The sequence below is a fragment of the Hesperophylax consimilis genome, chromosome 5 (assembly GCF_061612785.1).
Source record: "Hesperophylax consimilis isolate HC1 chromosome 5, BYU_Hcon_1.0, whole genome shotgun sequence".
NCBI lineage: Eukaryota > Metazoa > Arthropoda > Insecta > Trichoptera > Limnephilidae > Hesperophylax > Hesperophylax consimilis.
Genome location: NC_142840.1, coordinates 3,545,774 through 3,569,913, shown reverse-complemented (window position 1 = coordinate 3,569,913; position 24,140 = coordinate 3,545,774). Strand labels below are relative to the sequence as shown.

At 34.3% G+C, this 24,140-nt stretch overlaps 1 protein-coding gene and 1 pseudogene across 1 annotated transcript in view; both read right to left on the bottom strand.

The window, feature by feature from the left end:
* Window positions 1-24,140, bottom strand: part of Lcch3 (Ligand-gated chloride channel homolog 3) — a 72,357-nt gene that overhangs the window by 13,537 nt on the left and 34,680 nt on the right. Inside the window, exons 4-6 of the mRNA XM_089631962.1 lie at window positions 7,882-8,027; window positions 2,690-2,847; window positions 1,464-1,579 (exon numbers count right to left, since the gene is read on the bottom strand). Coding sequence (XP_089488088.1) covers window positions 1,464-1,579; window positions 2,690-2,847; window positions 7,882-8,027 — 420 coding nt within the window. The remainder of the gene's footprint in view (window positions 1-1,463; window positions 1,580-2,689; window positions 2,848-7,881; window positions 8,028-24,140) is intronic.
* Window positions 13,107-13,205, bottom strand: LOC149423433 (small nucleolar RNA U3; annotated as a pseudogene).

Below are 24,140 nucleotides of genomic sequence, written 5' to 3'. Positions count from 1 at the left end.
ATAGTTCTGGTATCTTCTGTTATTTTTTTAAATTTTCATACAAGACTTGAGAGCAGGAAGAGGATGATCGTTGAAAACAGACATACGTACGAGCTCTTCCTGGGACTTAATCTTTGACTCGTGACTATATATTATGGCTTATACGGTCAGCAGCATTCTCTACTGACATTGGGTAAGAACGCCAAATTACGTTTATTTATTAGATATTTATAAAAATATAATTACAGAATAATTAATCTTCGACTGTTCAACTGGGAAGGTTTTCCGTTTCAGCACAATCAAAGTGATAGGTTTAGTTCAGATGAAGTAAGTAATGTAACACAAATACAAAACAATAAATTCATAGCATTAGCAATACTTTCTCGTTTACAATTCTTACTTTCATGTTTACAATATAAGAGTATTTACAACACTTTCTCGTTTAAAATTCTTACTTTCATGTTTAAAATAAAAAAAAAGTGTTTACAATAAAAGAGTGTTTACAATAAAACAGTGTTTACAAACTTTCCGTTTACAATTCGTACTTTCGTGTTTACAATGTAGGTATTTTTATTTATTTACCTCTCACGTTTATTATTTCACTTCATTTATTTATTTACCATTTTCCGAACAGACATTGCATGGTGAGCCGGGTAACGTACTGGCATTTTTGACTTTAATATATCTCAATAAACGCACGAATTGTCGGCAGTGAAATTATTATTTTTAGCAAAATTACAACATAAATCGGTCATTGGCTGTGTTGGCATCGTGTTTGGGGTCCACCCAGACGTCATGTGTTAAATTCTTCGGCTAGCTAAGTCCCCCATCGCAAAACGAGCAGCATCCAAAATTAATTGTGAATAATCATGTAGATAGTAACATAGTCCATCAAATCAAGTTAAACGCCAGGCCCAAATTCACTAGAAACCTTAACATATTTTGGACCGAAATTTTTACCAATAACACTGGTTATTCTAGTCTAGAATGTACAACGATATTGCCAAAACACATGCTTGCATATATATTTTCGTAAATAATATAACTTTTTTCATATCTTCACGATTTTGGTACCTAAAAAATAAAAAAAACAAATATTGTTTGTTGATTTTTGATGGTTTGATATTTTCTATTTTATACCTAATTTAAACATATTTTTAAAGTTATTATGTCTTGTAATTTTTGTAACTTTATGTTTTTCATAAAAAAATACTGATATTGTTGTGATAGTGAATGTGCAAATGTGATTGCTGTAGACACATTAATCTAAATACTGTGGGTCGTAGTAGCAGATCTTCAAATATTGTCAGATTAATCGTAACCCGGGAATGTTTGTCTTAATAAAAATATTTTTTTGTCTCTCTCGTTAGTGCATTTTTTTTATTGTATGGAAATTGTTGAAATGAAGTGTTATTTCAATAATGATTTATCCGTATTAAGAACGAACTGGAATAGTACAATGTTACCAAAATGATTTGTCTAACCTTTCGATCATTAGTTTCATATCCTATGATGGTAAACTGTGGAAGCTCCGCTTCTTCCACGCCTCGCACAGGAGTCTCCTTCCAGTACATCACTACATCAAGAACTGTATATCCATCTGAAAATTATTGTTAAAATTTTAAACAATCTACATACCTAAACCATTTGTAATTAGCCCTTGTTTGATACATCTTCATACTTACGTTTTTATTCAATTACAAAACTATTCTCTTCAGTTGGACGATTAATTTGTTAAAAATTTCGTTAGATAAATTGATAATTTTAATAACCAACGTAACAAAATCAATCCTTGCTCTCGTTAAGTGATTGGCAGAAGTCAACTCTCTCTTTGACTTTTGAGAGTCTATAGAGAAGTACGAAGACATTTGTCTTCGAATACAAATGTGTTACTACTACTACTGATGTCTTACTTTGTCTACAAATGTCTTCGTACCTCTCTATGGACTCTCAAAATTCAAAGAGACTTTTGAGTCGAACGACTTTTGAGTCAGAGGTAACAAAGATATTTTAAGTTTGTTCATTTACATACTATTTTTTAAAAATAAATAATGATTGAGAGCTTAAATTGTAATATTTTTTCAATGAATACAATATTATTGACTCTCAAACGGAACGGAATAGAACAAAAAGAAAATAATGTTGGCAGTTCTTAGTCGAAGTATGATGCAGTTAAGTATGACAGAAGGGGATAGGGTCGAGTTATTTCAAGCCCGGCAAGGCTGACGTCCTGGGTTTAATTCTTAGATGCGACCGAAACTTTTTTATAATTTTTCCGGTTCAAATTTTCGATTTAGAGTAGCTAATATTGTCTGCAATGATTAAATAATTTTATTTGTAATTTATTGGAATAACAGTTAAAGGTCATACCTATTTATGTAATATATAACGAATAATCATTAAAGAAGATTATATTAATAAACCTAAACGAAACATAAACAAAGAAAATAAAATAGGTGACGGTTATATCAGATATCATACAGAAAAATTATTTGAGGAAAATATTGGTGTGTCTATTGGTGAGATATGAAATTGACAAGCAGGTCTCAATGGCCGAGTAAGACAAGGATCTTGGGTTCGATTTCCAGTTGCGACCGTTACCTTTTTATTTTCTGTATTTTGTTCTGTTTCACTGTTCGTTCAGATTTATTAATTAATCTTCATCTTCAATGGTCATACGCAATATGTTTATAAAGATGAATGCACCCACAGCTTTCGATCTCCACGGTGCAATTCTGCGCATCCAGCGGGTAGTAGTGTAAGTCCATCATGCAAGCAAGCGTGGTGGTGAAGCGCATTCCGTACGTGATGCTGCCATCTCCACTCAGCCGGACCAGCTTGTTCCTTTCCGTCACGTCGTGGAGGAAGCTGGAATAGAGATTGAACAAATGTGATGATTTTTTGAGAATTTACAAATAGGCAATGGCCCGTTATTTCAAAGTATTCGCATTTTTTGTGATCTTTTACATACATTTTACAGATGATTACAGTTTACAGGTAATATACAGTACATTTTAATAATCAAAAACCGTACGTAAATAGGTTAGTAGCAGTATTTTTTAAACAACTCACTAGGAGAACCTGCGTGCTGAGGTGTTAGCATGTTTTGATAAAATGTTATTCTGCCGTAAAAACGCATACGGAGGACACTGTATTGCATGTTAGTTTAGTTGCAGTTAAGTTGAGCTAAACATCATAACATTATATTATAGACAAAATGTAATGAAAAGTAAACAAAAGCAAATTACTTGAAGTTAACTTAATGAAGTATTTAAGAAGAAAAGAGAATAAAACAAAACAAAATTAGATGATAATTGTTTCCAGTATTTTAAAACATTACCAATTATATCTACTATTATAGCATAATAGAAGATAGATTATTGTATAACTGTAGATAGATCTAATTATAAACTTTTAATACTAATTAAATTGTCTTATGTTTGGTTTGGAGTGAATGGGTTTTGGAAAAATAGTTTACCTTTAATTTTTAAACCAGTCTGTGATGTGTTTTAGTTATTGTATTGTATAAGATTATTATTGTGTGCGGTGTCTATGTTTACAACATAATAGTTTATCCAACCATTTTACCTCCTGAGCTATGTGTACGAGATAATCTTTCGAACTGTGTTAATGAAAAAATTATTCCATACATCGTTAATTAAAATAAATAATTACTTGTTTTCCATATCTCACCTTTCTCTTTCTCTCTTACCTTTTGTATTTATATATTTTGTTTATACTTTGTATCTGCCGCACGTAAAAATAAACAAATATTCGTTCTATGCATTTTAAATCCAACTCCCTTTATTAGTCCTTAAAACCTTCATCTTAAAAACGGAACATATTTATAAATGTCTAAAATTAATACCAGAAAGTACCTACCCCAATGAAGGGGTTAAAAGCATAGCTGCCTAAAGTTTTAGACGAAACAACACCCTACTATTAATTGTTGTCATTGTAAGCAAGCTACGTGACATGTGAAGGACACTGAGTGAATATTTTCTTAGAAATCGCACAAAGTGGGCGTGGCGGGAATTACGCTATGAAATTAAACCGTCTTCTATAAAATAACAACGAAACCATAAAATATTTGAATAACAGCCTTTCGTTTCTTCAAAGACTAAGGGTGGGATCATGAAACAACACCGTCTGCATTCTTCCACAGCCCCTGCCTCTAGACCCTGATTAATGTAAACTCATCAAATCTAGGTTCCAAAGCCTTCATTATTGTACTGTCCATCTCTGTTGTCAAAAATTTGAGAAATACTAATGAGAATGACGTAATAATAACAAAAATATAACTGGAGACTTTAAAGTATGGTGTGATTTTGTATGTAGATGTACAATCTATCACGTAACCGCACAGATAAAAATGATTATTGCTAATTTATTAAGAATCTAAGAAATTCGTAATAATATCAGAGCATGTTTTCATGTATCTACGTTTGTCTTAATAATATAAATTGACAAAATGCGAAATGGATTTTTATTAACATATGTTTCGACATCGTGTCTATACATTGGTATTTTATTAAATGTTTATCAGAAAACCTGTCAGTTCAAAGGCTTACAATCCCGTTTTTTATTATGTTTTCTCCGTGCGTTGAAACATTAATTTATTACCATTAAAAATACATAAAAGCGTAAAGCTAGAAACAATCGGCGAGCTTGTAAATATCTCAAATAGATGTGTTTACAACATGTTACCAAGAACGCTTAAGAATTATTTAGCTACAGAGTTTATTTTCCATTCTTCTTCTTTCGTATGGTGGGGGGTCAGAGGGGGACATCTAGATCTGCGAGCCATTCTAGGGCCTCAGGCGTCGCCATGTGGACCTCATCAATCCCGCCGGGGAATGAATGGAGCGGGCATTCGTTGACCACATGTTCGGTAGTCTGCACCGCACCACATTCACACATCATTTTCCATTGAAACTCTTACAACAACACGTCAGTAATATTATAACGGCCAAACAAACGAAGATAGAAGATGATAATGGAATAATTTGTGTAGAGCTGTTTATTGTTAAAAATTACCTCAAAGACGATGTTACAAGGTTAAAAACCGAATTATTCCAAAAAACAGCCCAAGATATTGCTTGGATTGATTTTGATAATTCATTTGAGGGTACTTAATTAATGTTAATTAAAGTTTTTAGTTTAATAATGATTTTTTGATGTGATATCTCACAAGAGTGCCCCTGTCTGCACAGTATAAACGCAGGGAAATTATGTCGCTACCCGGTTGGGCAGTGTTGTGAGGCGGGTGAATTTGTCAATGTTATTTTTTTCATAAATAATATTGACAGATTCACAAATTATATATGTAAGTCAGTATAAGTGGTATCATTTTAACAAGAAACAAAAATACAAGTTTTTTTTTTTTTTATAAAGATACAGTGATCAGATATGTTAACAAAGAGGTAATAACCAAAGGTTCAAGAATAGGTTTTTAGTATGATCCATGAAATTCACGAAGTCAACATTAAACACATCAATATCACTCAAGTATTGATTTACCATAATGTGAATCCTTTATATCGGAGAATTAGGAAAATAGTTGCGCTTACGGTGGAATAGGCGGTGTTGTTCGAGTGGGTATGTTTAAGTTTATAAGTTGCAGGAGTTCGGTACAGTTTAATTTAGAGTTTAGTATTTTAAATAAGAGATTTAATTCATCTATTTTGCGTCTGTCTTCTAAGGTATGAGTTTTTACAGTTTTAAATTAAACTATTAAATTATTTTATTACTAAACGTAGATTTATTTTGTATTCGCTCAATGTTATTAATCTGAATTTAGTAAGAGGGAGACCAAACTACTGAGTTGTATTCGATTAGACTTCTGACTAGAGACACGTATAACAGTTTTATGGCTTGTACAGAATTAAAGTTCTTGGTCGTTCTTAACATGAAGCCTAGTGTTTTCATACCTTTGTTCGCAATTTGGTGGATGTGACTATCAAAGTTTTTTTTTTCATCTAAAATGATACCAAGATTTCTATGACTTCATTTCTATGACTCTTTCTAATGCCGTGTTATTTTTTTAATGGAATATTTCAATAAAACAAGAGATTTGTTTCGGTAGAAAGTCAAGGTTTTGCACTTTTCTATATTTAAGAATAAATTATTATGTATACACCAATCTTTAAGCTTACTAATATTTGACTGTAGTATTTGACAATGATTTGCATCAGAATTTTTTATAGCTTGTTGTCATCAGCAAAGAGCAATACTTTGACATCTTCGAAGCAATTGGTTATATACCTTGTGTTAAACCACTAGTGAAATACTGTTTTAACGAATAGTTTACGATTTGATAAATAACTAGTTAACTATTTAAACATATTATCTCTTATTCCTAGGGCATATAGTTTTTGGATTAGTAGCTTATGGGATACTTTGTCGAATGTATTCGAAAAGTCTGTAAATATGCCGTCGACTTGTTTGTTTTTTACTAAAGATTCTATTATGAAGTTTTGAAATATTTATAAGTTAGTTGCGGTTGATCTATCTTTGATAAAACTGTGTTGTTTTTCGTCAATTAATTTAATTAATTTGGGATAGATTTCATCAAGGACTAGTGATTCAAAAAGCTTGGGTAGTACTGATTGTAAATAAATGGGGTGATAATTGGTTGTATCAATGTCGTCCCATGTTTTGAAGAAAGGTATAATTAAGCTTGATTTTCAGCAGTTTGGAAAATATCCAAGGGACAAGAGATGGTTGAACACTCATAAATAATAAGGTGGTTTATATATTATAGTGGAGCATTTTTAAGGAGTATTGGTGGCATGTTATCTCGGCCAGCGGATTTGTCAGTGTCTAAGGAAAGTAATTTCTTTGTCGCAATATTTTTATGTGAAATGGCAACTTGTTACATGTGTAGTCTCACTAAATGTGCATTCCGGTATTTTCATATTTTAACAATAATCTAACGGATGATGAAGATATTGACAGGCAGAGGCGTATATTGAATATAAAATATAACATGCTCATTAGAAGATTTCGGCTATGTAGTACACGATTGAAAAGGACGCTCTTCATAGCCTTTTTTCCATAATAAGGGGTGGGAAACTCTGTCGAATGCTTTACTAAGGTCCAGAAAGCATGCGTAAGTTGTTGTTTTCTTCTTCCTTTAGTATTCTAACGTTATTTTTACGCAGAATATAGCTGAGTCAGTAGAACACTCTCTCTTGAAGCCCATCTGATTATCTTTCGTTTTCATATGGTATCTGACTTGATCTAAGAGAACTCGTTCAAATATTCAAGCGATGGATATCCGTCTGTAGTTTTCCTGTAAAGTTATGTCTGCCAGTCCACCAATACTCCTTAAAAAATTTCCACTACAATATATATAGGTACATACCTATATATAATTTTATCTATGTTTAAGTAGCTCTGTTTTTTTGTTGATACCATGTGTTGATTCAGTGTTCAGATTAACTGTGAGCAATTTTTTTAATATTATTTAGACTGGAGATGATTTTATGACGTTTGCACTATCAAAGAGTATAAACGTCGAACGTTATGATGTTTACTTACTTTATTGATGTTTAACTACAATCTTGACATTCTTTGTACAAACTTTTGATGTTTAAGAAGTTAGCGAACTTTACCCCTGAACACCCTGTATAATAAAGAGATTTAATAATTTACTTCAAATTATGAGCAATTCCCGATGGCTACTTAAATTCTCCGCCCTGGTACACGTTACATCTGCACCTATGGTAGATCCGGTCCTGTACCTGTGTTCTAGTATAGTGTACATCACGATATATGACATTACGTCTTTCAATGTCTGGAAGAACTGTTCAAGACAGGTTGTAAGTGGCCTGTCCGGAATACATCGTACCCCTGAAAATGAATGAAAAGAAATAGAAAAATGGTTAGTTGATATCTCACCTGTTTTTGTCGTTGGCAAAAAAAGTGTCTGGAACCCAAATCTTCTCAGCGAAATCTCCTGAAAGGGTGAGAACTTCTTCTTCAGAACTGAAGGCGAGACGCTCATCTTTCCAATACTGGTTCAGGTACATTGTGATGGTGTAATCCTGAAATAAATTATCAAAATTTTAAACATAAAGGTAGTAAGCAGGAGCAAGGGATACCGCAGGTGGAGAAACCGACTCCATAAGGAACCAGAATAAAAACACTTATTTCAGTGTCGACCGCTATAAAATGTATTTTTATTTAGTTATTTAACCATCGACCACTACAAAATGTATTTTTATTCAATTATTTAATCATCGACCACCGTAAAATGTATTTTTATTCAATTATTTAACCATAGACCATTACGAAATGTCCTTTTATTCTATTATTCAATATAAATGGTCTTTTTTTTAATATTTTGTTTTTTTTTTTTATATATAAATTAAATATATTTATAAATACATACCTATCAAATATAATGTATGCGTAATTACAATTAAGACCCGATAAACTTCTAGATAGCAACTTATTATAAGCAATAATTGGTCGCCTGAAATATCAATACACATTCTCCCGAGTAAAAATAAATTCTGCCAGAGGGAATTGAGCCCGTACCACAGACATAGGAATTAATAGACGAGAAGATAATGGCGAGGGGTAAAATCAACTGTTGAAGAACGAAGGGGGTTAAGCTGACTGTGATTCGTCAATAAATCAATCTGACAGTAAATAGGCATCTCGCATTATAATATCACCATTTAGTTCTTAAAAGTAAAATCTGCTTTTGAATGAATAGACATTTTTACATGGGAGCGCAAATTACTCGCCACGTTATGAACTAATTTGCGAAGTCTAAATTCGGCAAAGTAAATTTCTTCTGTTTGCAGAGTCGTAGTTAGTTTCAGAGTATTTAGTTAAGACACTTTTACAAATGTTTCATAATTTACTTACCCCAGTAAACAACGATGAGCACACTTGAGAATCGCTACATTGTGATGTGATAGTATATGTTTCTAAAACTGATCCATATAATACGGTGTGAATAAGCTTAAAATAAAGTAAAATAATGCTTACTTATGGAATGTAATACGACAATTGGGTTTATTCTCTTTTTCACATCTATTTTTACAAGTTTTCATATCACAAGTCAACATTTTGCCGTGTTATTTCGTAAAATGAGCCGATGATGCCTCGACCATAGTTCGCACAAGAATGATGACGTCACGTTTTCAAAATTCACTTTAGGCCATACGCGAGCCCAGCCGGCTCCAATGGAACCGGTATGGGGAGTGGGGATAATACGCTTTTAATCACTTAGGGCAGGTCTACTAATATTCATATGTCTATGGCCCGTACCTTCTAAAGTCCGGTTTGGTGCTCTGGACCACTGATCTATGTCGGTTTATTTCCAACACGCCAAATAATTCAATATGTACTAGTAACTCAATCAACAATTGCTGCTTATTATATTTTTTCACCTGTAAACAACCAACTTTATTTTTACGGGAGGTATTTTCAATTTGTATTGATATTTCAGGCCACTAATAATTGTTTATTTGTTATCCTTTATGCTACGCATAAAACCTTGTCTTATAATATTAGTTTGTCATTAAAAAAATAATAATTCTAGATAGCAGGTTGTCAACGGGTTCTTAATAGAGGTGATGCGTATTTATCGTACCCAGTAAAAGTACCGGGTATTTTCATGCGATACTTTGTACTTGTGACAAATCTCCAAAATACTCACAAGTATTTTATACTGGGACTCAGTATTTATTACTTTCTTTCCGCAGTCTCCATAATTATTGGGGAATAAATTTTATATAGAACATTTATGGGGAATCGTTAATCACTCTTAAGTATTTATTACTTTCCGTCTCCAGATATTCAGGTCGGTATAAAATACTTTTGAGTATTTTGTAACCGGTATTTTTTTGTACCTGTATTGCCTGTACCCAATAAAGAAAAGTACTTATAGAACCCACCTCTAGTTCTTAAAAACAACGATGTTTTTTATTAGGGTCGGTACGGTAATGATTTAATTCATCCTAATTAAAAAAAAACATAATGTTATATATATTGCAATACTATTTCACTTAAAAGTAAGTACAAGTGCTAAATACTAGGGAACAGGTATTTATTCTTACACAAGTAAAACTGGTATAAACATGTTATTCCAAGTAACTGTACCCAGTAACGAAAATTACTCACAGGACCCACATCTATTTTCAATTCGAACGAGTTTTGAAACGAAACCGTTCCTTCTTGAATTCCTACTCTTTGCAAAAGTGGGCGAAGCACTGGCATAAACTAGAGGAGAGGCGTATTAATGGTACCCAGTAAAAGTACCTGGTATTTTCATGCGATACTTTGTACTTGTGAAAATTCTCCAAAATACCTGGTTCCAGGTATTTTGTACTGGGATTAAATATTTCTAATCGGTACTTTAACCAGGTATTTTTGATAGGTATTTTTAATAGTTACTTTTGATAAGTATTATTAATAGGAACTTTGGTAAGTATTTTCCATAGATACTTTTGATGGGTAATTTCAATAGGTACTTTTACCATGTATTTTTTGTAGGAAAAATGTGGGAAACTTATTGACAGGGAATTTCGTACAAACTTTTGTGGGGAATTAGACATCTGGAATTTTTGTGGGGAATCGCGATTCACAGAAATTCTCTAATTCTTAATCAATCCTCAGGTCGGTATTAAATACTTTCGAGTATTTTGTAACCACTATTTTTTTGTACCTATACTCATTGTACCTAGTAACGAAAAGTACTCACTGTACCCAATATCAGAAAGTACCTACTCACAGGACCCACAGGACCCACCTCTAGCATAAACTAGAGGTGAGGCGTATATATCGTACCCAGTAAAAGTACCGGGCATTTTCACGCGATTCTTTGTACTTGTGACAAATCTCCAAAATACTCACTTTTATACTGGGACTAAATATTTTTATTAAGTACATTTACCGGGTAGTTTTGATGGGTATTTTTAACAGGTACTTTTGACGGGTATTTTCAATAGGTATTTCTGATGGGTACGCATTTTAATGGGAAAGATCTGGTGTGGGGTACTTTTCGAAAGGAATTTCGTAGCCACTAGCCACCCCCACCCCCCCCCCCATGGATTTTGAAAAATATTTGTTGAGAATTACGGATCACAGAAATTTTCTAACCCCTCCCCCACATGGATTTGAAATATTTTTTGGGGAAGCCGGGAAGTAGTAAGTTAAGTACTTAGTACATTTGAAATTTTTTGTGGGGAATTATGTTTCACAGTAATTTTCTAACAGCCCCCCCCTCATGGATTTCGAATAATTAATGAGGGAATCAAGCTCACTGTACCCAATATCGAAAAGTACTCACGTCTCACAGGACTCACCTCTAACAAACAAATAAACTGACTAAAAAAACACTAAACTAAACACTAATTAAATTTGTGATATACGTAACAACAAGAATTAAATTGACCGCTCAGAAAGCGACGGTCCCCTAACCATCTGAGAAAACTCACGACAGCGAACGATCATCGATGATTTATCGTACCCAGTAAAAGTACCGGGTATTTCCATGCGATACTTTGTACTTGTGAGAGATCTCTAAAATACCTGGTTCCAAAATACTCATGAATATTTTATACTGGGACTAAATATTTTTAATAGATGCTTTTACCAGGTATTTTTGATAGGTATTTTTGACAAGTATTTTTGATGGGTATTTTCAGTAGGTATTTTTAATAGGTATTTTCGATGGGTATTTTTGATGGGTATTTTGTAGTAGGTATTTATGGAATTCCGTAGCTACCCCCCCCCCCCCATGGTTTTCGAAAAATCATTGTGGGGAATCACATATGACTATTGCTTGTGCCGAATTTTTTTCAGTGAAGTTCCGTTACAACCTCCCCACCCACGGATTTCAAATATTTCGTGGGGAGAACCCATTCTGAAAATTTTTTGTGGGGAATTATGGTTTACAGAAATTCTCTAACAACCCCCTCCCTCCCATGGATTTCAAATTTTTCGAGGGGAGTATTCATTTTGAAATTTTTTTGTGGGGAATAATGTTTTTCAGAAACTCTGTAACAACCCCCCCCCCCCCCCATGGATTTCGAATTAGAGGTGAGGCGTATTTATCGTACCCAGTAAAAGTACCGGGTATTTTCATGCGATACTTTGTACTTGTGACAGATCTCTAAAATACCTGGTTCTAAAATACTCATGAGTATTTTATACCGGGACAAATTTTTTTTATTAGGTACTTTTACCAGGTATTTTTGGAAGGTATTTTTGACAAGTATTTTTAATAGGTCTTTTTGATGGGTATTTTCGATGGGTATTTTTGATGGGTATTTTTAGTAGGTATTTTTGATAGGTATTTTGGATGGGATTTTTGATGGGGATTTCTAGTAGGTATTTCTGATAGGTATTTTCGACGGATATTTTTGTTGGGTATTTTTAGTAGGTATATTTGATAGTTATTTTCTTGATGGGTAGGATGGGTAGCATTTGTGACTGGTATTCGACTTGATATTAAGCGACGGGAAATGGAATTCCGTAGCTACCCCCCCCCCTCCCATGGAATTTGAAAAATTATTGTGGGGAATCACATATGATGACTTTGCGCAGATTTTTTTACATCTTGTGGGGAGCATTCATTTGGAAAAAATTTTGTTGGGAACAATGTTTTTCAGAAATTCTGTAACAACCTACCCCCCCCCCCCACGGATAACGAATAATAAAACGGGGAATCAAGCTTCCGTAGAATATTTGTGGGGAATATGTGGGCAGAATTTATGCAAGTTCATTAGAATTACTTATTCTGAATCAATACTTTTGAGTATTTTGTCACCGGTATTTTTACCAGGTACTTTTTTGTACCTGTACTCATTGTACCCAGTAACGAAAAGTACTCATAGGACCCACCTCTATTTCGAATAATAAAACGGGGAATCAAGCTCCCGTAGAATATTTATGGGGAATATGTGTGCAAAATTTATGCGAGTTCATTAGAATTACTTATTCTGAATCAATCCTCAGGTCGGTATTAAATACTTTTGAGTATTTTTTCACCGGTATTTTTACCAGGTATTTTTTTGTACCTGTACTCATTATACCCAGTAACGAAAAGTACTCATAGGACCCACCTCTACTTGCGACTAACTCCAGACCTGCCTCACGCTCAAGTAACCGCGCCACGTCTCTTCATCACGGAGTGTAACTCTGGTAGAGTGTACACGTTACGAGGGAGGAAGTACTACAGAAATGATCCTGTGAAGTACAGTCCTACCGTAAAACCGGCATCCACACTATTTATCGACCGGTTAAAGGCAACCGCGTCTGAGCCGTAAACATAAGCAATGCCATCTAGAGCAAGGCTGCCCAACCCCAGGCCCGCGGGCCACATTGTGGCCCGCGAACGAATTATAAGTGGCCCGCGTGAACCATTTTCAAAAAACCCGCCAATTTGAAAAAGTGTTGCGGGCCCGCGGTAAAACAAACAATGCAGCTTGCGTGCGGTCACCAGTGTTGCCAACGAAGGCGATTTATCGCTATTTAGGCTACTCAGAACGAGAATCAGCGACGAAAAAATCTAACCTCTTGAACTTACTTTTTAAACAAAAATACACCGGTTTTTGATATACACTGTATTCATGTATACATTTTGTATTAACACATTATTTATGTATTCATATTGTATTAGCATACTAATTTTATGTATACATGTTGTAATTTCAGCAACGTTCGAAGCAAAAAAAAATCAAACAATTCCTAAAAAATCAGTTTAAAAATTACAGGAAACATCGGAATTCCCAAGGTTTGTAGTTATGTATACATGTTGCATTAGCACACTAATTTCATGTATACATGTTATAATTTCAGCAATTTTCTGTGTCAAATGTTGTCGATATTATCTAAGTTTGTTCTTATAAGTGTCAGGAGTGTTTAGAGAGTGTTTTGAATGATAGAAAAAGTCAGGGACACCCGAGAAAGACTTAACGCATTATCTCTGCATTGGACTGAGATACGGAGTCGAATTTTTTCAGAAAAATGTAAGTAGAAAAAAAACAGAGAAAATCAGATATAAAAGATTAGTCAAAAAATGTTTTTCACGTAACCATTTTTCAGCATTCTCTTATTATCTCCTGAAAATTAAACAATATTTTGAAAATTTTTAGTATTTGTATTTTATGGTTCTTTGACCGTATTTATATTAGTATCTGGTTGGTTTTGAATTATGAGCATATTCAAAATTATTATATTCATAGATTTGTGCTGACTCCATAGAGTAGTACTAATACGAAACGTGTTCCAATATTATAATAAGATAACCGGTGTGCGTAGACCGGATTCGGTCAATTTTAGTTAAAGTGTTGGAGGTCAATTAGAAGTAAAAAAGTGCAACATGTTTTGTTACTTAATGTCTCATCTAAGGTGATTCACAATTTTAAGCGGCAATATAACACGAACAAATAATAAATTTACGGAACTAAATCTCTAAATAGTATAAAACAAAATCGCTATCCGCGTTTGTATGTTTGCAAAACAACGGATGCTATGTTAACTGCCATTTAGACTTTAGACAATTTCTTCCGGAAATATGCATGCATATAATATTTATAGAAAGTAGAGAAAAGTTGATGTTTTGCATACCTTGCTTAACACTGGCTAAACCTTATGAGATACAACAAAATAACGTACCTACTTTTTTTTATTGTGTTTATTTCTTGCTAGAGCAATCCCGATGAGTTACAAAACTCATTTTAGGGCAGGAGGAACTTACAATTCATATGTAGGAGGTAGTAGGTACAGTTTTACAACGGTATTTTGATATCAAATATAAGTTTCACATTCAATACAACATAAAAATTTAAAAATTAAAATAATGACACGTTAAGTAGAACAAACGATAGAAAACAAGTACAGAAAGAAAGAAAAAAAAACAGGGATAAGAAACAACAAGAAATGACAACACAGTTACATATTTTTATTTTTAAATGTAGTTAAAAAATATTCTTTTAAAGCATTGCTTTGCAATTTTTTACTATGGTGGATGTGTTTGTACATATCTGGAAGCGAATTATATAGTGTATAGGCAATATAGTTCAGTGATTTTAACCCATATTTTGTAGTGTGTGTTTGAGGAATGCGGATTTTATTGTTATTTCGAGTATTGTGGTTGTGGATGTCTTGATTGTAAAGTGGCTTGATGTTGGTGTGAGTTGATTTTTGGGTAATTTGTAGGATGGTCCTTGTGATTTCATATTTAGGAAGGATTGTAATTGGAAGGATACCAGAAACTGAATAGAATGTGTCTATCTCCTAAGGTAACCTCCAGCAACGCCTGGAAAACGTTAGCTAGTAATGATTAAGGTACATCATGTTAATTCATTTTGAAGATTTTTAAAAACTAAATTAGGATTCGTTTTTGTTGTCCCCGTGAAGTTTGTTTAAATATTTACTGTTCGGTTCTTTTATTACTCCTCAAGGTAGTTAATTACTTCACCGTTATGATAATATTTTATTTTTCGTTCTGTGTTCAATTACAGTATGTTTATTGGAAAAACCGTAATATTTAACGACCTCAGTGTCAGGGGGTTAGGCTCTCGACTAACAATCCGAAGGTCGCGGGTTCAAATCCCGGCGCGCGTAAGTTAATTTTATTTTATGAATAATTTGTTATTTCCTGATTCATTTATTCAGATTTGGAGTGGAAGATTTATTCTATTTAATTATTTATTTAACGCCCAGGGGGCTTTTACATGTAGGCGGTCCAATTTTAATGACAGTTTTGAAACATGAGAAAGAAATAATGAAAACAAAATTACATTAAAAAATAATATATGCAAGAAACAAAATTAAAAATAACAAGAACATAAATTAAAAAATACAGCGATTTGACTGGTTTACAAAAATATAACTTCCATTAAGGAATTGTGTTGAAATAATTCTTTTACGTAATCCATAAAATTCGCAAAGTTAATATTAAATATATCGACATCACCTAAGTATTGGTTTCCCATATTGTGAAACCGTTGTATTGGGGAGTTAGCAATGTAATTGCGATTACGTGTGTTGCAGTGGAATAGTGTATTTTGTCGTGTTGTTATTGTAGGTATTCGTAAGTTTATGAGTTGTAGAAGTTCGCAACAGTCGAATTTAGAGTTTAGAATCTTGAATAAAAAGTTAAGTCGTTTATTTTACGCCTGTCTTCCAATGTATGTATTTTTAGAGTATTTAACAAGAAATGATATTGCAAGTCTTCTAAATTTTAATTTAAAATTACAGATATTCTAAGTATCGCCCTGTTGTAAGACCACCATTCAGAACTGAAAATTTGCTTGAAATGACTTTAGCCTTAGTCTGGTAGTCCCCCACCTTCCTCTTCCACATTCCATTCGGCTCCACCACAGACATATGAATATATAGACTAGAAATTAAAGGTGAGAGGTAAAATCAACTGTTGAAGAACGAAGGGGGTAAAGCTGACTGTGATTCGTCAATAAATCAATCTGACAGTATATAGGCATCTCGCATTATAATATCACCATTTACTTCTTAAAAGTAAAATCTGCTTTTGAATGAATAGACATTTTTACATGGTAGCGCAAATTACTCGCCACGTTATGAACAAATTTGCGTCCAAGTCCAAATTCGGCAAAAAAAACTTTCTTCTATTTTCAGAGTCGAATATTTTGTTTACGTATTTAGTTAAGACACTTTTATAAGTGTTCATAATTTACTTCCCACTAACAACGATGCGCACACTTGAGAATCGCTACATTCGACCAGATGTATCTCGATGTGATAGTATATGTTTCTACAACTGATTCATATTATACGATGTGAATAAGCTTAAAATGATGCTTACATATGGAATGTAATATGACAATTGGGTTTATTCTCTTTTTCACATCTATTTTTACAAGTTTTCATAGCACAAGTCACTATTTTGCCGTGTTATTTCATAAAATGCCTCGACCATAGCTCGACGCTAGTTCGAACAAGAATGATGACGTCACATTCTCAAGATTCACGGGAAGCCATACGCGAGCCCAGCCGGCTCCAATGGAACCGGTATGGGGAGTGGGGAATAATACGCTTTTAATCACTTAGGGCAGGTCTACTAATATTCATATGTCTATGGGCTCCACATAAAGCTCGGTCCAGACATGTTCTTTTGTCCGTACCGTACCTCCGTTTCGTACCAGCGTCGCGATCAAGAACGCTAGTTTGGACGCCCGTTCGGTACGGTACGGTGGTACGGCATCTCGATACGGATAGAGGTACGCTCCGATCCATCGCGAGTCGGTTTTTCGGCCCGTTCAAAGGCGATACGGTACGGGTCTGCGCCAGTCTGGACGTGTTCGCGGCGTCTTACATCTTTCTCTGTTTTCGAACAATTCTAACTCCCACCAACGTCGCCTTTTTTGTTTTTTTTTCGTTATATTATTGTGAATAACAATGAAGGACGCGCAAGCAATCGTCAAATTCTCAAACACTTCCGCAGTCGACGACATGGTGGGAGGAAATGGACACGCGATGATCGCAGCGACGTTACGGAGATACGGGCTCTTGATCGCGACGCGGATACGAAACGGAGGTACGGTACGGACAAAAGATGATGCGTCCAGAGTTTTTGGATCGCGACGCTGGTACGAAACGGAGGTACGGTACGGACAAAAGAACATGTCTGGACCCAGCTTTACCTTCAACCTCACAACGTACCGTATCCCAATTAGGGATGCCATAGCCTCACTGGTTCCAGACTCTTGGGCGATATCACATAATATATATTTTTTAAATCTTCTGAAACGTTTTCCATTACAATAATTTTTTAACGCAGGTTTTTACGTATTACTTTCAATATTTTTGTTCTAATATCACTGGTACCTAATACGGAAAAACGTATTTCAACCATCCATATTGAATATAATATAATATATAATACATATGGTTGTGTTTTAGTCGCTAGTTGGTTCGTGAAGTTTTGAGTTCTAAACCTTATAAATGTTATTTTTAAACATAATATCCCGAAACGTTCATTATTTTAAATTACCTCGATAGTCAAAAATCGCAAATAAACTCCGAAAATAATTAAAAACACACCGTTATTTAATATGTTGTAGACATGAAAAAATTAACAGTGTATCTTTAAATGCAACTAAAGTTTTTGTCGAGAGGTTTTTGCTCTATTTCAAACGAGTGGCTTTTTATTAAATATTTTCACCATTTTCGCTTACTTGTTTTCGCTTTTTAATATTAGCGCGCTCCCTCTAAAATTTGTATTTACATATCTCCCTTCTTTGAACGCTTACTACGGGGCCTTAAGTCATTAAGTCGTCAAGTCGCCACACATCAGTGGAGCCGTCACACACCACCCACCGAGCGACATGCGTCACTTTGATTTTACATTGTGACATTTTCTGATTGAACTGTCTACGACAATATGAATTGTACGAAGCTTTACGCCAAATCACTATTTTGATTAATCTTTATAACGAATTGGTGTACATTATGAATACCAAAAAATGCTTTAGATAAATTGAAGGTTTTCCTAGCGTTTCGCTTGAGTAGAATACAAATAAAAAATAAATTACTCAGCAAAAAATATAAATTTAAACTACGAAAAAAATATTAACGCATAAAGGAAACAACTTTTTAAAAATACTTATTACAGCTAAGATTATCTGTGACAGTTTCACTTGACTAACTTTTTTGTTTTCTTATAAAATTATTTACAAAATAAATAAAAACCAGTTTTGTGCTTGAAATCGAACGTTTCTAGACTCCGTTTGTCAAACGATTTTAATGCCTATTACCTACAATCATTGATGTAATTTGGTCTATGCCTACAATATAAAGTATACAAAGAATATACACATTTTTGGCTTGTGGCTTCCTCTTAATACATTTTAACATTTCAACTATTATCTTTATATTTTTTGGCATTTTCCGTTAAAAATGATGATATTTATAACCCTTAGAATCTGACCAACTACAATAGCAGTTCAGTGATGCATAATGCACACTGCAATGTGCAGTGCGCATTTGAATACTGTCCATGAAAATTCCTAAAGTAAAACGTGGAGATGGGAAGTCTGTCTTTCAGATATTAATTTCAATATTATATTTGGATTTGAGATATTTACAAAATATTATCCGTCTTCTAAGGGACGATTTGAATAAATTTTTCGATATTATTTTTAAATGAATACCGCACAAGAGGTATAACTGCTTCCAACCGTCTGAAGCAATTGAGACTTGGCATATTTTTTAGGCTGAAAGTAGTGGTGATGGGAAGGAGATGGGAAAGAGGAATGTGGGTTATTATTCGGATCTGGTCACCAAACACGGCTAAAGTCATTTCAAGAAACGTTTCAATCTGATTTGTTGTCTTACACCAGGGTATCTAGCAAGGTCGATCGATAACAATTTTATCTATAACGTCGGTAACTTGCCATTGTTGAAAAAGCATCACTGCAGATCTCCAACGAACAATAGTTCACAACTAAGTGCTTTTAATTTATTTGACGTGAACAGTTATATAAACGTTAGCGATATGCAGTCGTGTTCGGGAATGATGACAAGTTATCGATAAATCCTTTATCAATCGATCGTGCTAGATGCCCAGGTCGATATTGTGAGTATCTTCCATTTTGGAACGATCCGTAAGCATACTATATATTATTTTAAATAAGTGAAATAACTCAAATTAATCAAATAAAATTTACTTGCGCACGCCGGGATTTCAACCCGCCACCTTCGGCTCGCTAGTCGATCATCTTTTATACTTATTATTTTAAAAAAATATTACTTTAAGACATACCTACGTTATGTAGAGTTTTTTTTAAATATTTACAGTGTCACTGAAGTATTTCCTAGTAAGTAAACGAAGTGTGATTTTGTCCGGAAAAGCTGACGGTAAAAGAAAATCAATATTGGATGAGGCAGATTAATCAGATGAAAATTTTCAATTGAAATGGCTTTAGCACCCTCGCAGACACTAACATTCTCACACTAACACACTCTAAAACTTACGTTTGCCGTGGATCGATGTTTCCGAAATAACTAAAATTAATTGCTTTTTATAAATAACCCAAGTTAATGAAATAATTACAAAGTAGTACTTAATTTTCAGATTAGTTAGAAGATGGCCTTGAGTGCTCAAAGTGGCCTGATAAGTTTCTCTGAGCCATTATGCAGTGGCTTGCCGTTTTTTTGTTTATATCGTGTGAGTATTTTATAAAATATAGCTAACGCTAACGAATTGAAACTCTTTTACGTTATCATGAAAAAACGATTTAAAATAATATCTTCTTCAAATTTTGCAAATTCACTTTGTGGTACCATTTTATTAATGAAATAAATTAAAACACTTTGTTTTTACCAATATAATTTTTATTTTTTAAAAATAGACATGTTTCGAGAACGATGTTCTCTTCATCAGGATATAAATTGTACTAAAACTAATTATGAAGTATAGAAAAGGCGTGGGAAATGAAATTAAGGGGGGGGGGGGGGGCGAGAGGTGGAAAGGGGAGGAGCTTCGAAGATCAAATTGACATATAATTTTTTAATTTTTATTGACATTTTTCCTAATTTCTAATATTTCTAATAAATCTAAGTGAAAACCGCTAACGTTATAAAATAATATATTGCACGTTCAGTATCGCCCTGGTTAAAGAAAACATTCACAATTGAAACGTTAATGTGACGTTAACGTGAGCCAGTGAGTCTATAGGGTATGTTGTGAGGCTGAGAAAGTTGCTGGGGAAGGAGATGGGGAAGGGGAAGGCGGGGAAGTACCCTCCTATTCATATCTGGTCACCAAAAACAACTAAAAGCAACATTTCATTATGAATATCTATTTCACTATAAAGATCTAAGATTTTAACCCACGACCTCCGGATTTCTAGTCGAAAGCATTACCCCTCGAAAACGAAAGCCGTCAATGACCTGATTTGATGACTTTACTACTTTTTACAAACTGAATAGCTAGTTCTCTTCATTGGTGTAGAAATACTAAAAAAACGTATATTTCACTATTTTTTTATTATGCCATTTACAATGTTTTTATTGAAAAAAATACTATAAATTTTAAAATAAATGTGTTCTATTGTGTGATTGCACGCTACTGGTTTCAGATGAGTCTGAAAGTGGTAAAGTCATTTCGTATGTGGGAGAGGTTATAAAGGTCAAGGAAGCTTAGGCTTGTGCCTGAGGTAGAAATTAAAGACTTCTAGAGAGTTGAAACATTTAAAGTATTACTGCATGTTTTCAAGATCAAATAGGTTGTATTTTTTATGTGAATTCCGCAGAAGACTCTTAATCAACTGCAAAGCGCCCCTGAGGTGATGTCTCACAAAAGCGGCGCTATATAAATTAGCCAAGGATAAATAAATTAATAAAAACAGCGCCCTACGAAGCCAGTGGCCCTACGGTATCCCTAAATTTGTTTATTTTGTGAGGCTGTAAGGAGTAAGGAAGGGAAGGAGATATAGCAGAAGAAGGTTGAGAAGCACCTGGCTATTCAGTTCGGGTCAAACACGGCTAGAGCCATTTCAAGAAACATTTTTTTTTAAATATATTATTGAGTTATAACTTATAACGTAATTATTTTTTTTTAATTTATCGTAGGTAATGTTGCTATCCTGTTAATTATCCAAATAAAATGAATAAAATTTTTGTATCTGAATGATGGTTGTTTTCCAGGGCGATACTGTGAGTACCTACCACTATTGAACTGAGTATCTATATATTTGAACCCACGTCATCTGGTTTCGTAGCTGAGGATCTTAACCGGTCGAGTGAAAAAGTGTAAAGATATAAAAGTATATTTTTTTAAAAGCTCTACTTTTTAAAATTCATCACGTTTTACATAGTTTTAATCCCCACCCCTGGTGACGTCACATCAGGGATGTTACTGTGGAAGCGACGCAGAGGGGGATTATACTTTCTATATTAACTAGCTAAAGGCTACAGGCCGGCGGCTACAGATAGTGCTCAACGAGAGAGCAATCATCCCTCTAGTTCAGAGGTGCTCAAACGATAGATCGCGATCGACCGTTTGATCGCGAGTCCTTTTTGAGTCCTTCTTTTTTATTATTTATTTGTAGCTTGTAGCGGACTGATTTACTGAGCGGAGTGTTCTGGAACATTGCAGATAATATCAGATATACATCTCATAGCCACAGCATCTGACACAAAATTCTGGTATTTTATATCTGAAGATAAATATCCGAATCTAAGGCAAATCGCCCTTCAGTTGACTGCAATGTTTGGGTCAACTTACTTGTGCGAGTCTGCATTTTCTGAAATGAAGATAACAATGTCAAAATATCGCAATCGACTAACTGACAAACATATGTCATCGTGCTTGCGATTAGCACTCGGTAATTACGTACCATTGTATGAAAAGTATGCTGAGGACCTGCAGTGCCACGCTTCAACATCCAAAGTCATTATTTAGTTAAGTTTAGAAACTAGAACTCGTTTGTTTTTTGTAAGAACCAATAAACCTGCAATTTTTAATAAATATACGTTTTTTATTGACTTTTTAGTGCAGACCTCCACCTACCTTGACTAAAAAAATGCATATTGCGAACTAATTTCTGTCGTTCCTCCAAATTCTATGTGGATTCGTGGCCATACAATTGTGCAACGTCCCTAAATATACACATATACCTGCGCCACGATACACCCTACCTACATAGACGACAATCCTGCATCACACATACTTGCAGCCTCTCAGAGTCGATCGATCGGAATCTAATAATATTGAGGTAGATCGTCAGCAGTTCAAGTTTGAACACCCCTGCTCTCGTTCATTGTTATCTTATCGTCCCTTTCCGGTGCTACTGTTCTATACGGTTATATTCTGTCCTCCGTTGCTCAGTCTGATTCACTCGCCACTGTGGATAGTGGTTGTGTTCTTTCAGCAAATCGTATACTCGTAACATCGTTGCACTGTATTGATTGAATGCTGGCTGAGTGCTTTCGTGCTGGTCTATGGTAGACCGACGGTACGTGCAGGTAACCTGTATGTACCATTTCTATCCACGGATCATCAATAAATGTCAATACGATATTGACTAAATCCGTCATCTATGGTCAGTTAGCGATATTTGCGAGCACGGACATAATTTCGACAGTCGGTAAACAAAAAAGGCTACTTTTGTTTTGTCAAGGTGTCAGATAAGCTGTCAATATGCCTGACTTTTTGTACAATGTCGTTCGTTATGCAAAATAACTGGCTTATTAATGAATGGGGTTGTAACTAATATCTTAGAAATGAAATAGAACATATACACGATCTTCAAACTTAATTCGTTCACCCAAGACGCGATCAATTGATTCCAATCCATTGAAACCAACGTTGCCAGTTATGAGAAATTACCTCATGAACTAATTATATCCCCTTTTTAGAATCAACGCGGATTGCCTGTGAATATAAAAGTGAATATTTCAATTTAAATATTTGCGTTATCAACATCGGTCTGGATATTACTGATGCGACCGTGCTCGGAAAATCGGTATAAAATCACCGATAGTTACGCCTATCGATCCATATAAGTCATTGATTTGGCAATAACCTGGTGCTCTGTTGAGCTTAAAACTGAAACGACTTGTTATGAACCCTCCTACTCTCTTCACATAAATACAATATAGATGGTAAAAATTGGGGTAAAACAATGGGGTGTTTAAAAAAAAGATTTAAGTTAATTCTTCCAATTTGGTTCTAAGAAGGTGTAGTTTGAAAAAAAAATCATTCATTGATTTTAAAAACAATCCAAAACAAGCCAGTTGTTCCAACTGGCTACAGCATCAGTAAGAACAGCTGTCATCAACGGTTTTTTTATTTTCTTTTAAAATACAGTCTTTATTATTATCCCGTATTGATTGACATCAGTTTGTCAATGGTTTATTTTAAGAATTACTTTGTTGACCGTCGCACAGTGGCTTAAATTTGAGCGCTGGCGCGACATTGACCCCAGATCGGCATGTTCCCGAAATGAATTTTTTTTTACCAATGTGTTCTCAATTAATCACTGACATTAAAAAAACCATTGAAAATAACATCCGAAGCTTACTTACTCGGTAACTACGCACAGAACTGCGATGTTCGGGTGTGCAACTATGCTGCTGTATCTAGGCGAGTTTGAAGGCGTGCGAAATCAGGTTGTTTGTGTACTTATTTTACAAAAAAAGTATTTTTTAAA